The sequence below is a fragment of the Triticum urartu genome, chromosome 1A, assembly GCF_056163025.1.
Source record: "Triticum urartu cultivar PI428250 chromosome 1A, HENAU_Tu73, whole genome shotgun sequence".
NCBI classification, from domain to species: Eukaryota; Viridiplantae; Streptophyta; class Magnoliopsida; order Poales; family Poaceae; genus Triticum; species Triticum urartu.
Genome location: NC_141873.1, coordinates 546,488,260 through 546,502,010, shown reverse-complemented (window position 1 = coordinate 546,502,010; position 13,751 = coordinate 546,488,260). Strand labels below are relative to the sequence as shown.

General features: G+C 48.4%; 1 protein-coding gene across 1 annotated transcript; it reads left to right on the top strand.

Moving 5' to 3' along the window:
* Window positions 1-6,765: 6,765 nt before the first annotated feature.
* LOC147992486 (uncharacterized) lies at window positions 6,766-11,318 on the top strand. Its single transcript, XM_087539036.1, has one exon. It carries the CDS (start codon window positions 6,766-6,768, stop codon window positions 7,597-7,599), a length of 834 nt encoding a protein of 277 aa, XP_087395162.1. The 3' UTR covers window positions 7,600-11,318.
* Window positions 11,319-13,751: the final 2,433 nt, after the last annotated feature.

The following is a 13,751-nucleotide window of genomic DNA, read 5'->3' as shown; positions in this document are numbered from 1 at the left end:
TTATTTCTTCATGGATTGGGATTTCTTTTTGGTCTGCTTGAGCTTCACATGCCATAGTAAAAAGACAACTCATTGGGGTTCGCTTTAAACTCGACCTTTGGAGAGGCAGGGATCATCACACGCTATAGATATCCTATTATTTTTCTGAATATGAATTCAAATTCAATACTCACATGAATTTAATGGGCTGCTTCGATTGAGACGTGCGTTGCATGGGCATGCTTCCCCGTTTTGCCCGCCTCCCCCGCGCACGGGATTGACTCTGCCCCTGCCTCCGCGTCCCGCCTCCCCATGCGTCCCCTGCCTCTGCCTTTGCCTCCGCCTGTGTATACCTCGCCCCTACCTGTGTACTCCTCGCTCATGCCTGCTTGCAGCTCTAGGGGGGAGGTGTGGAGCCAAGGGAGGGGAACGGGTGAAGAAGGGAGGATGAGATGGTGAGAGCGAGCAAAACAAGAGGACGAGAGATATGGTGAATCGAGACACGACGGTGAGACACACGATCTCTCATGATCCAACGACCCCGCGCGCGATCGGTTGACTCGGTCGGTCGGTCGGGTAGAATCGTTTGCCTAGAATTAATGTATTGTAGCTGAGACGTGCGTTGCACGTGCAAGCTTACTAGTATATATAAGTGCTTGTGTTTGTAGTGATGTTAAAAAAAAGGAGTTGGTTTCTCTAAAAAAGAGTTGTTGTTTTTACTCATGCCTCCTTCCTTCCCTGGTTTTTTGTTGTTAACCATGTCATGCATTAACTTAATCAAATCAAATCTTACCAATATCTCAACTAAACCAATTTTCCTTGCCTTTCACTACTCATACCCAAATCAATTTAAATCATGCCAAAACCTCAACTAAATCAAAACTTTCATTGCCTTCTCCTATCCATACTCAAATAAAATTAAATCTTACCAAAATCTAAAATTTTATGGATGTCTCCATATTAAATCTCTATTATCCCTACTATTCCATGTTGTTAAAAGACGTCGTGTGTGTTTCACTTCGTAACACCACTATTGATTAAAGGAAAAAAAAATCCACCCTCTCGCTCGACCCCACCAGCATGCAAAAAAAAGTAAAAAAATGAGTCAATTACATCACTGGTGCAACAACTTGGCATGAAAAAATAGTTTAGTGCTAAAATCTGCAATGTACATTGAACTGGTGTCACAACTTGGCTTTGACGTGCATACACGATGTAAATCACGTTTCTATACGAACAAGGTGCTGACTAGACGCGCCAACGTGGCATGGGGCCCGCTGTCAGCGACTGGACAGCAAAAAGGACGTGTGGCCTAATATTTTGCAAAAAAAACTCAAAATTGGATCTCACAAAAGAGCCCCTGCTACAAGGGTCCACTTGACAGCGCCACAGAAATAATTAAAATAGCGCCCCTGGGGATACAAACCGCTGACCTATAGCGAGCAGCTGCGCTCGGCTAACCACCTAGCCCATGATCATTTCACATTATTTGTGGATGCCTCTGTCTTAGCAGGCTCGAGTAGCGGCCCATTTTGCACTGTTATTTTGAAAAAAACTTTATAAAATAAATGTAAATTGTAACCATGTGTTATATTTAAAATAAATTTCAAAATAACAATGAACACTTTTATATAGTACATAAATATTTTTAATTATATAGATATTTTTTGAAATAATACTAGAATATTTTTATAATGTATTATTCAGGGGGGGGGGGTGTAAGAGGGAGCATGTTAAAATTTTCCATATTATTATTATCATTTATACCATAAGAATATAATTTACATATATTTTATAAATTCCCCCAAAAGTAACGCTGCTGGGTGGTGTGGTGGTCACTCGCACCTGATGACTACATGGAGCTGCTTTGAATCCCAGCCAACTATTCATACATTATATGAATATATGTTTCTTAAAGCATGAACACTTCTATATACTACATGAATATTTTGACAAAACAGTGAATATTTTAAATTTTACATAAGAATTTATGAAAATGTATAGAGAAATAAAAAAATTCTTAAGGCATGAACACTTTATATACTACATGAATATTTCTTTAAATTGTGAACATTTTAAAACTTATAAAAGCATTTATTGAAATATATGAAAAATAAAGGCTTTCTTAAACCATGAATACTTTTATATATTACATCAATCTATTTTCTAAACTGTGAACAATTTCAAAATTATATAAGCATTTATTGAATATGTGAATTATTACATGAACAATTTGGCAATTTATAATTTAATTATATGGTTATATGCTAAATTAATACATGATTATTTAAAATGTATTTTATTCATTTTATGTTTACATTATTTATAACGCAAGATTATTATTTGCATACATTGTACAAGTTTCTAAAAAAATATGGAAAATAGGCCTCCTTCCTCGCCGCTCTCTCCCCTCTGGCTCTTCCCCATTCACACCGGCGGCGGCGACCACCGGAGCTCTACTCCGATTGGATCCAAGACGGCGGCAACCACAGGAGCGCCTGCAGACCTCCACCGGAGCGCATCGGCCATGGCGGTAAGTCCCCGTCCTCTCTGTAGATTAACTGCTTTCGACTCAGGCTAGATTAGATTAGAGCACGCGATTGAAGAGTTAGGGAGGGGATTGAACACATCGGGGGTGGAGGATTGCCATCAATCGATTCTGCATCAACGGCTACTAGGGTTCATAGGTTTTTTTGATTACATCGCGGGTGGGGATTGGGGTACAAACTTTCTTGTCTAGCCGCGGCGACCCTAGAGTCGCGTGGAGCGGCGGGAGGGGGGGTAGCCATCTTCTTTTCTTCCTCATCATCTTCGTCCGCATCGTCTTCGTAAAGAACGATGGGTCTTGCACGGTCGCCTGCCACCGGCGTCCTAGCCACCATCTGCACCTCGTCATTGTTTGCCTCCAGCGACCCGCACGTCCTACTCCAGTATGCGCGCGGAACGCTGGTCTTGAGGCGCCTTGTACTGATTGTATTTGGCCCATCCTGCCCGCTGTCTAGCATCGCCGGAGTTTGCATGATTCATGGCCATGTGCAGGATGTCCACTGACATTGCACCCTTGGCTGGGTCCGGTATCAGTGTCTTGACGTCTGACATAGCCTTCTTCACCACAACATCGGCCTACTTGTGCATGTCATCGATGCTGCTGAAGTTCAAGCACACTTCCATGGTGTGCTGGAACTTCTTGCAGTCACCGAACGAGCACCCAAGGAAGAAGGCCCTCCATATCCAATGCCCCAGGGGAAAGGGTTGGGGTTGGAGTTCATGGCGAGGGAGAGGTGATGAAACAGAGAGGTGGAAGAGGAGAGGTGGTGACCCCGCAAAAAAGAAGAAGAGGAGAGGTGGTGAAACAGAGAGGTGGAAGAGGAGAGGTGGTGAAACAGAGGGGGTTTAAGTGCAGTGCTTGGTTAGTATAGGGTGGGTTATTATAGGAGAGTTAGGCCAATATGAATGAATGTTGACCATTGAACTGCGTGCTTTTCATAATGCACATGGACAAGGGAAAGGAGGTCGTGCCACCATTGGTTGAAGTGCCGGTGCAGGATCACCCAAGCGCCAAGCGGAGGAATTATGGCCACTACCATTAGGAGTCAGGACCAAACCACTTCTGCAAGGTTATCCTTGGTCCAAAACTAGAGAGTCTGCCATTGCCTCTAGACTTCACGAAGTACTTCCCCGCTATCCCTACAGAGTTCAAGCTCAAGATGAACACCGGCTGCGCATGGAGGGTGACGGTGAGGGTGATCAACGGCAGGGTCACCTTTGATCAGGGTTGGGCCACCTTCACCGCCGTTCACCAGATCATGATCGGGTACATTTTGATGTTCAAGCTGCTGACCTCCGACACCATGAAGGTGATCGTCTTCAACGACGAGGGCGTGGAGGTGGTCAACAAGTGCAAGGAGTATGATAACGCCTTCGCCGTGACCGCCTGAGCTCCTGTTTCCCATTCCTTGTTGGTTCTTGGTTTAAGACTCGGGTTTCGTTTAAAACTTATCATACTATGTTCGTTTAAAACTTGTGATGCATGGTTAAGACTTGTGTTTGTGTCTAAGTTTGTTTTGCAGTTTAGTTCTTTCCATCTGTGTGCCTCTGGTAACCTCACCACATTGAGGAGGAGGTTACCACACAACTATCCTGGATGTAACCAAACAACCGGAGTTGTGTTTCCCCTCAAACAAGTCCGCAACCAAATAGCAGGCCTTTGGTTTTGACACATGCAGGCTAGCGGGGATGCACGCAACCAATCAACATGCAGATGTTGGTTTTTTGCCTGCATATGCTCAGACAACCCAGTTGGGATAAGTATGCAAAGTGCCTAAAAACGATGCAGGTAACCAAATGCATCCTATGTGCTTCAAGTCAACGATTCGAATCCCGCAGACCCAGTTTATTTTCGTTATTTTCTGTCATGTTGACGAGTGGACCCTTGCGTCCGTTGTAGCTAGGGGCTTTTTTGACAGAAAAATTTCTGAGATTTTTTTTTCAAAATAGCAAGCACACGTCATCTTTGTCGTCAGTCACTGTGACAGCGGGTCCCATGCTACGTTGGCACGCCTAATCAGCACCATGTTTGTATAGAAACCTGATTTGCACCGTATATGGACTTCAAAGCCAAGTTATGGTACCAGTTTAATGTATGCCGCAAGTTTTAGCACTAAACTGACTTTTCGCGCCAAGTTGTGGCACCAGTGGTGTAGTTGACTAAAAAAATCAATGATGGAAACCCATGCAAGAATGCCAACTCCACCCTTGTTTCCCAAGCAGCCTCTCTCCAATCGACACCAACCAATCTTCCATCCCCACGCCGCCGCCCCGTATGAGTCCCCTCCTTATCACCCATGCCACTACCAGCCTTGCACCGGGCACTGTTGGCCCTTCCCTATTCCGCTTCGGCCACCATCTCCACCCTCCATCATGGACCTCCTCCCACTAAAGCGTCGGTGGGCGGCCGATCAGACACACAACAAGGGCAGGGTCGAAATCGAGCAGTCGGGCCACAAGGAGGTGGCACGGCAATGGTGGACGGCTTAATGCGGAGTAGTTCTGTAGGGGGTCGTCGAAGAGTCGGCTGGCAAGCGCGTGCTAGACGGGAAAGCGATGGCAACCATGCCGCGGGTAGGGCATGGTCAATGGTGGCCATCTGGTGTTTACCAGTGTGAGCGAGGCATCCGCCATTACGCAGCCAAATAAGTCAAAGCCTAGGCTGAGGTTGGGCATTGTGGTTGGCATGAAAGCGGACGGACTTGAAGATCACCAAGGCCGGTGACGGGTCCGTCGCCGCCACACAACCTCTAAACTTGGTGGAGACGTGGAAGGAGAGCAGTGGCGTTGTGAAAACCTCGACACCTACTGCTACAACCACGACCACGACCATTGTGGCGGTAAGAATGATACTAACTACTCTCTCCGTTCCTAAATATAAGACCTTTTAGAGATTTCACTATAGATTCCACACAAAGAAAAATGAGTGAATCTACACTATAAAGTATGTCTATATACATCTGTATGTAGTTTATACTTAAATCTCTAAAAGGTCTTATATTTAGAATCGGAGAGAGTATATACATATTCCCTAGCTTGAGAAACAAAATCATCGATCCCTTCATTCGACAGCTTCGCCTTCATGCTTCGACACTCATGGAAGGGAATCGGGGTGATGGAGCCTGATGTCCCTCTTCATCTTCACCGTGGTGGTTGTGTGTGTGCGTTTCGGCTTGTGAGTCATGGACCCCATGGGGTTTGTATCGTGTATGTTGGCTGTTGAGCCGTAACCCTTACTGGGTTTGTATTGTGTGCGCGTATCGACAGAGTGTATTGAACCTTCGACCTTGTTGCGCTCGATGAACCTTGTAAACCACAAAGGATTCAGTTCTCGCTAAAGCGAGGCAAATGCCTCGTTTAAGAAATATAGTACTTATTTGAACAAAGCAGTGTAACCAGAAAGATACGTAGATTTTCGTTCTGGATGGAACAAGTGCACGAAACACAGCTACACATACACATGCAACTCTCTTCTAGAAGAGCCGGCATCGCCAAACATGCAGCTATCGTGCGCTGTTGAGCCTTAACCCTGACTCTTTCTTTGAGCAACGGCCATCCGGCATTTTATTCAATCAAAGACCGTACACAGTCCAAGTGCAAGGCTACGTAACATTCAGCACTCTAGTGGAGAGACAGTGCTTTGCTAAAACATGTGTTGTTACATTTGCCTCCATTCCACAATGCTTCACTTCAAATCCCTGAAAGTTGAGAGATATGATGCCATCTCTCTAAAAACCGGGCCACATCTTGAACAATCACGCTTAGCATTCCAATCACCAGCCACATTTTTGTTATCAATGACCAACTGAACCCTTGTCCATCCTTTTTCTTTTGCCATTAGCATTGCATCTCTGCAACCTAGAGCCTCGCATACAAATGGATCACTACCATGGTATGCTACAAATTTTCCTTAGAGGAAATTTCCCTCGTGATCCCTGGCTACCACCGCAACCCCTGCTCTTCCTTCGGCAGCATCAACTGCTGCATCTGCATTGATCTTTATGATACCAATTGGTGGTTTATTAGCTAATGATAAGATTAGACTCGGTCTTTCCTGTAATGCAGGCACTAGTGCACGTACGTGCCCACGTTTGTTGTAACTCCTGCTAGTTAGCCTCTATATGTACCCCTGCACATAGAGCAATACCATGACTCCAGTTTCAGTTAACATCTCTTTCTAACATGGTATCGAGCAAATCCCCTGGGTAAACAAAACTTCCCCACCTCCCTCCCTCCTCGATGGCTCGCGACGGAGACATCCCTGCCGCTGGGAACAACCTAACCAACCTCGGCCCCCTCGATCACCTTCCAGTCCCAACGTCAACCTCACATTCTACCACCCCAATCCCCACCGCCCCATCCACCGCTCTGCTGGCCCCCACCTCCATCAACGACACCATCACCGACATCTCGCCGTTCATCCCGCTCGTCCTCGACCTCGCGGCACACAACTACTACCACTGGCGGCACCTCTTCATCGTCCATCTCGGGTGTTGCGGCCTCCGCAGCCACATCGACCTCTCCGCCCCTGCTGCCGTGCACGATCCGATCTGGGTCAAAGATGACTCCGCGATTGTCCAGTGGATCTACACGCGCATCTCGTCGGAGCTCTTCAGTCTCCTTCCCAAGGAAGCCACGTCCGCCGTCGTCTGGGACAAGCTGCAGCACCTGTTCCAAGACAACCGTGACGCCCGCATCCAGCACCTGGAGATGGCGATGCGCACCATTCGTCAGTGCGACGAGCCCGTCGGGCACTACTGCCAGCGCCTCAAAGCGATTGCGGATGAGCTGCGCGAGCTTGGCGTCACCGTCATCGACCGGACGCTCATCACCACCCTACTCGCCGGCATCACCGACAAATTTGCCAACCTCAGGTCTGTCATCCTCATCCTCCGCCCGCCGCCATCTTTCGCCGAGGTGCGGTCCATGTTAAAATTGGAGGACGGCCAGCAAACAGCGACGACACCATCACTGCAGCTGTTCTACTCCAACACCACTGGCTCGGCGCCACCACCAACTGCTCCCGCGCACGCGCCAGCACCGCAACCTCCACGCCCTGCCTGGCAGCCTTGACCTGCAGGTGTCATCCCCAACTACAAGGGGAATAATCTGATTCCTGGTTTTCAACACCGGAACGCCGTTGGCGCAAGCAGCAGCAGCCCCAGTGGCACCACTGCATCAACTTCTCCATGGCGCCCGACCACCGACCCCTGGACTGGCCTTGTGCAAGCCTGGTCGGTCCTGCGGCAAACAACTACAGGCGCAGGCGTTGCGACAACCCAACCGCCGCCTCCACATTGGCTTCAGACGCTACCTCATCATCGACCCACCGGCGGCCCCAGCGTGCTCGGCCACCCGCCTCAGCAGGCCTATGCGTCCTACACGCCACACCAGCTCCGCCACAGCATGCCCCTGTGTATCAGGTTCCCATGGCGTACCAGCTCGCCCATGCTCCAGCCCAGGCGCCGTATCAGCTCGCCCAGGCTACTACACCAGCTGCATCACCATACCAGCTCGTACCAGGACCTGTTGCTCCCTCATCGATAGCTCTAGCTCCAGCACCTCCTGCACAATAGGACCAAGCATCCTTCCTGCAGGCCATGAACAACTTCACCATCACCGGAGACGGAGGCTGGATCGTCGACTCAGGTGTGTCTGCTCGCATGTCTGCTAATCTGAATCTGCTGTCATTGTTAACACCCACAACCTCAAACCCATCCATAACCGTGGGCAATGGAACCCATATCCCTATCACACACACCGGCCACTCTCATCTCACAACTGCAACCAAACAACTTGCTCTCAATGACATCCTTTTCACTCCTAACCTTGTGCAAAATCTTATATCTGTTCGAAAACTAACTACTGACAATTGGGTTTCCATTGAGTTTGACCCATTTGGTTTCACTATGAAGGATCTGGCCACACAAGCAGTGATCGCTTGGTGCAATAGTTCGGGAGATCTTTAAACCTTTCATGACGATTCCAACTCCAAGCCTGCCGTTGCTTTCATCGCCTGTGTCAACTTGTGGCACCAGCGACTAGGCCACCCAAACCCTAGCATCGTATCTAGTTTACTTTCCGAATTTTCCCTTCCTAGATGTACAACTGCCCATGAACCGGCTCTCTGTGATGCCTGTCAACGTGGAAAGCATGTTCGGTTGCCTTTCTCACATTCCCTTACATCCACCTCAGCTCCTTTTGAGCTGATGCATTGTGATTTATGGACGTCTCCTCTTAGCAGTATCTCAGGCTACAAATACTATCTTGTGCTCCTCGATGATTATACTCATTATATATGGACCTTCCCTTTGAGTGCCAAGTCCGACGTTCACTCTGTCTTCACTCAGTTTCATGCTTACATTTCAACTCATTTCAATACACTTGTCAAATACCTGCAATGCGACATGGCCATGAATTTGACAATGCTAACAACAGACAATTCTTTCACTCACATGGAGTTGTTCTCCGTTTTTCCTGTCCTTATACATCACCACAAAATGGCAAGGCCGAACGAGCCCTGCACACCATCAATGATATTCTGCGCACCCTTCTTCTCCAAGCCTCCATGCCTCCTGTTTACTGGGCTGAAGCTCTTAGGACAGCAACATACCTATTAAACATCAGACCAACTACCAAACAGCCTCACACAACTCCTTTCTTTTCCCTCTATCAACAACATCCCTCCTACTCATCTCTCAAGGTTTTTGGTTTTCTTTGTTACCCGAATATCAGTGCCACCACACCACACAAGCTAGCTCCACGCTCAATTCCCTGCATATTTCTTGGCTATCCTAGTGAACACCGTGGTTATCGCTGCCTTGACCCAGTGTCTGGTCGTGTTATTATATCCAGACATGTCACCTTTGATGAAACATCCTTTCCCTTTGCCCAACTCACCAAACCGCTTCCACAAACATCACCTCCTCCACCCTCTCCAAATTCCCCAATCTTCCTCTCCTCTCCTCAAAACACTCCACCAAACACCTCCTCTCACCCCACCCAGCCATCACCAATCTCCTCTCCTCTCCTCCATCCTCCACTCCTTCCTCACCCATCTCCACCACACCACCAGCATATTCCTCCTCCTCTTCTCCCGACTCATCAGTCACACTGCCACCACTCCCTCCACATGCCATTCCTGTTGCTGCTCCTACTAATCCTCACAAAATGCAAACCAGAGCCAAAACCGACTTTCGTCTCCCTGCCCGACGACTCAACCTCAGTGCCACGACCACCTCTATCTCTCCTCTGCCCTCAACCTTTCGCTCAGCACTTCTGGACACTAACTGGCAGCTGGCCATGCGTGCTGAATATGATGCTCTTATGCAAAACTCCACTTGGGAGCTTGTACCCAAGCCATCCCATGCAAACGTGGTCTCAGGGAAATGGGTTTTTTCGCCACAAATATAACTCTGATGGCACTTTGTCCAGATATAAAGCCCGTTGGGTTTGCAGAGGCTTTACACAACAAGCTGGTTTAGACTATGATGAAACATTCTCACCAGTTGTCAAACCTAGTACAATTCGAGTTGTCTTGTCCCTTGCCATCTCATATGACTGGCTCATCCACCAACTGGACGTTTCCAATGCTTTTCTCCATGGCACCCTAAAAGAAACTGTCTATTGCCCGCAACGTCAAGGCTTTGAGGACACTACCCATCCCAATCATGCTTGCCTCCTCAAGAAATCCTTATACGGCCTCAAACAGGCTCCTCGAGCTTGGTTTCAGCAATTTGCGACCTTTATACAATCTGTAGGTTTTCAACCATCCAGCTCTGACAGCTCACTCTTCATTTACCATCAAAACAATCACACAGCTTATCTTCTCCTATATGTCGATGACATAATCCTAACTGCATCCAGCTCTGATTTTCTTCAGCACATTATTTCCTCTTTGCACTCTGAATTCACAATGAAAGATTTAGGAGCTCTCAATCACTTCCTAGGAATCTTTGTCACCAGATCTGCCTCTGGTCTTTCTCTCCCAACAACAGTATATCAATGACGTCATCTCCAAAGCCGGCATGCACGATTGTCACCTTGCTCGCACACTGGCAGACACCAATGGCGAACTTTCCTCTCAAGGCACTCCTCTCACCGATCCCACTTACTACCGTAGCCTTGCGGGTGCTCTGCAATACATCACAATCACCAGACCTGACATTGCATTTGCTGTCCAACAAGCCTGTCTTCTCATGCATGATCCCAAAGAAGAACACCTCACCCACGTCAGAAGAATTCTGCGATACCTTAAAGGCACCAACACCCACAGCCTCCACCTTACCAAATCCCCAAACCTAACTATGACAACTTATTCAGATGTAGATTGGGCGGGCTGCCCTAATACTCGACGTTCTACTTCTGGTTTTTGTGTCTTTTTAGGTGACAACCTGGTGTCATGGTCTTCCAAGCGGCAGATGACAGTCTCCAGATCCTCAGCTGAAGCAGAGTATAGAGTTGTTGCTCATACAGTGGCTGAAACCATATGGCTTCGCCAGTTGTTGCAAGAACTACATAAACCTCTCCAGCAGGCAACCATAGTTTTTTGTGATAATGTCTCAGCTTGCTACATGTCAGCCAACCCAGTGCCGCACTGCAGGACGAAACATATCGAAATTGACATACACTTTGTGCGTGAGAAGGGTAGCTCTGGGCGACGTCAGGGTTCTCCATGTTCCTACCACTTCACAGTTTGCCGACATCTTCACCAAGGGTCTCACCACTGCAGTCTTCACTGATTTCCGATCCAGTCTATGCATCTTGTCCCTCGATGCTGCGATTGCGGGGGGGGGGGGGATGTTAAGCTAATGATAAGATTAGACTCAGTCTTCCCTGTAATGTAGCCACTAGTGCACGTACGTGCCCACGTTTGTTGTAACTGCTGCTAGTCAGCCTCTATATGTACCCCTGCACACAGAGCAATACCATGACTTCATTTTCAGTTAACATCTCTTTCTAATAGTTTAGTCCACTTATCCTTCTACACATCGGGCACTTGCTGTTTGTCTGGGATATCCAAAGTTCTAAAGTGTCCCTGGATTATTTCCATAGACCGTTTAGGCTGGTATTTTATATCGCCATGCATATACTTATTTTGGTTGCTCCAGATTGCCCACATTACAGAAACAATAATAGCCTCCTCATCTTTACTTACAAAGTCTGAGTCCAGGAGGTCTTTTGCCCATGTTAGTGGATTTAAACTGGGAAGTTTGACTCCAAAGAACCGGGCTGCTTCCTCCCAAAACAGCTTCGCCTGATTGCATGTTACTAGAGAGTGAAATAACGTCTCCTCGCCAGAACCACACATACCACAGATTGCATCATCACCAATGTGCCTGCGAAACAGCCCAGCTCTCGCCGGAAGGAATCCCTTGAGCACCCTCCACCAGAACTGTAATGCCCCTGTAACGCCCCGAGACCGTTGCGCCAGGTGTCTTCCAGTTATTTGCCGACGTTGCCATGTCATTTTCTTGCGTGTTGCATCTTGTCATGTCATCATGTGCATTGCATCATCATGTTTTCAAAACTTGCATTCGTCCGGTTCTCCCAGTTCCTTCCGTTGTCCGTTCTGAGCCCAGACACACTTGCACGCGCCCGCGGCACGTTCGAATTATTATTTTATAAGTGGCTGGAAGATGTTCTCGGATTGGGTTGAAAGTTGGCGTGCGGTCTTATTATAGTGTAGATAGACCGCCTGTCAAGTTTCATCGCATTCAGAGTTCGTTTGATAGCGCAACCGCTAAACTATAGCGGCATTATAGCCGGTCTAACGTCGGACGTTTTCGATCTTCGGAAACAGTCACCGGGTCTCTCTCTCTCTTCTCAGCTCAAAGCTTTTTGCACAGTCCGTTGTCAACCGCCAGACCCCGAAACCCTCTCTGCACAGTGCATCGACCCCTCGCGCGTGTCCGAAACTTACCCGAACCCGACCCGGACAGTTGTCACCGTTGGGTCCGGATCATCCCCAAACATCTACAAAACGTCTCTGTTTTGTTAATTGGACTTCCTAACATATTTTTTCCGTTCGTCCGATTACGATCGGAGGGACGAGATAGCTCCTAGCCTAACATACCCGCTATATATATTAGTCTATCCGAAGACCAAATCCCTAATTTGTAGGGATCCTCCGCCGCCGCCACTCTCTTCCATATCCCTCGGGATCCTTTTCCGATCTGCTCCACCTCGTTTTCTGCAGCCAACCAACCCGCATCGCTCGCCGATTTCCTCGTGCCCAATGCCAACAAATCACTCCTCGCCGGCAACCAGCCCCACCAGGCCGTGACCTGCGCCCCTTCTCCTCTTTTCCTGACTTCTCCTTCCTCCTCTGCTCTAATCCCTCTCTCTCTCTACTTCTCTTGCTTCCGCAGGAACCAGAGGAGTTCTGCCCCGACGCCATGGACGGGGGTCGCCGCTCCCTAACTCTGGCCTCGTGCGGGCTTGCCAAGCCCCAAGCCGCGCCGGATCTGGAGGGGATCACCGCAGCCGCGCCTTTTCCGGACCTCCACGACCTTCTCCGGCCCCGTTCCCGTTGAGGGAGTCCTGGATTAGGGGGTGTTCGGGTAGCCGGACTATACCTTCAGCCGGACTCCTGGACTATGAAGATACAAGATTGAAGACTTCGTCCCGTGTCCGGATGGGACTTTCCTTGGCGTGGAAGGCAAGCTTGGCGATGCGGATATTCAAGATCTCCTACCATTGTAACCGACTCTATGTAACCCTAATCCTATCCGGTGTCTATATAAACTGGAGGGTTGTAGTCCGTAGTCAATCAACTCCATACACAACAATCATACCATAGGCTAGCTTCTAGGGTTTAGCCTCCTTGATCTCGTGGTAGATCTACTCTTGTACTACCCATATCATCAATATTAATCAAGCAGGAGTAGGGTATTACCTCCATCGAGAGGGCCCGAACCTAGGTAAAAAACACCTTGTCCCTTATCTCCTGTTACCATTCGGCCTTGACGCACAGTTCGGGACCCCCTGCCCGAGATCCGCCGGTTTTGACACCGACATTGGTGCTTTCATTGAGAGTTCCTCTATGCCGTCACAATCAGGAAGGATGCCTCCTCCCGTCTTTAAATACGGCGCCGTTGCTAAGGGAGCCTTGGCTGTCGGCCAAACCCTCCGGCTAGGTGGTTTCCTCATGACCGCCTGTTCGGCTGTTGCGCCGACGGTGACCTCTCGGGTCATCAAAAGCAACCTACACGCCAGCTCGGAGC

Excerpts from the sequence above, each read along its gene's own strand:
- LOC147992486 (XM_087539036.1), top strand. The coding sequence starts at position 6,766 with ATGGCTCGCGACGGAGACATCCCTGCCGCTGGGAACAACCTAACCAAC.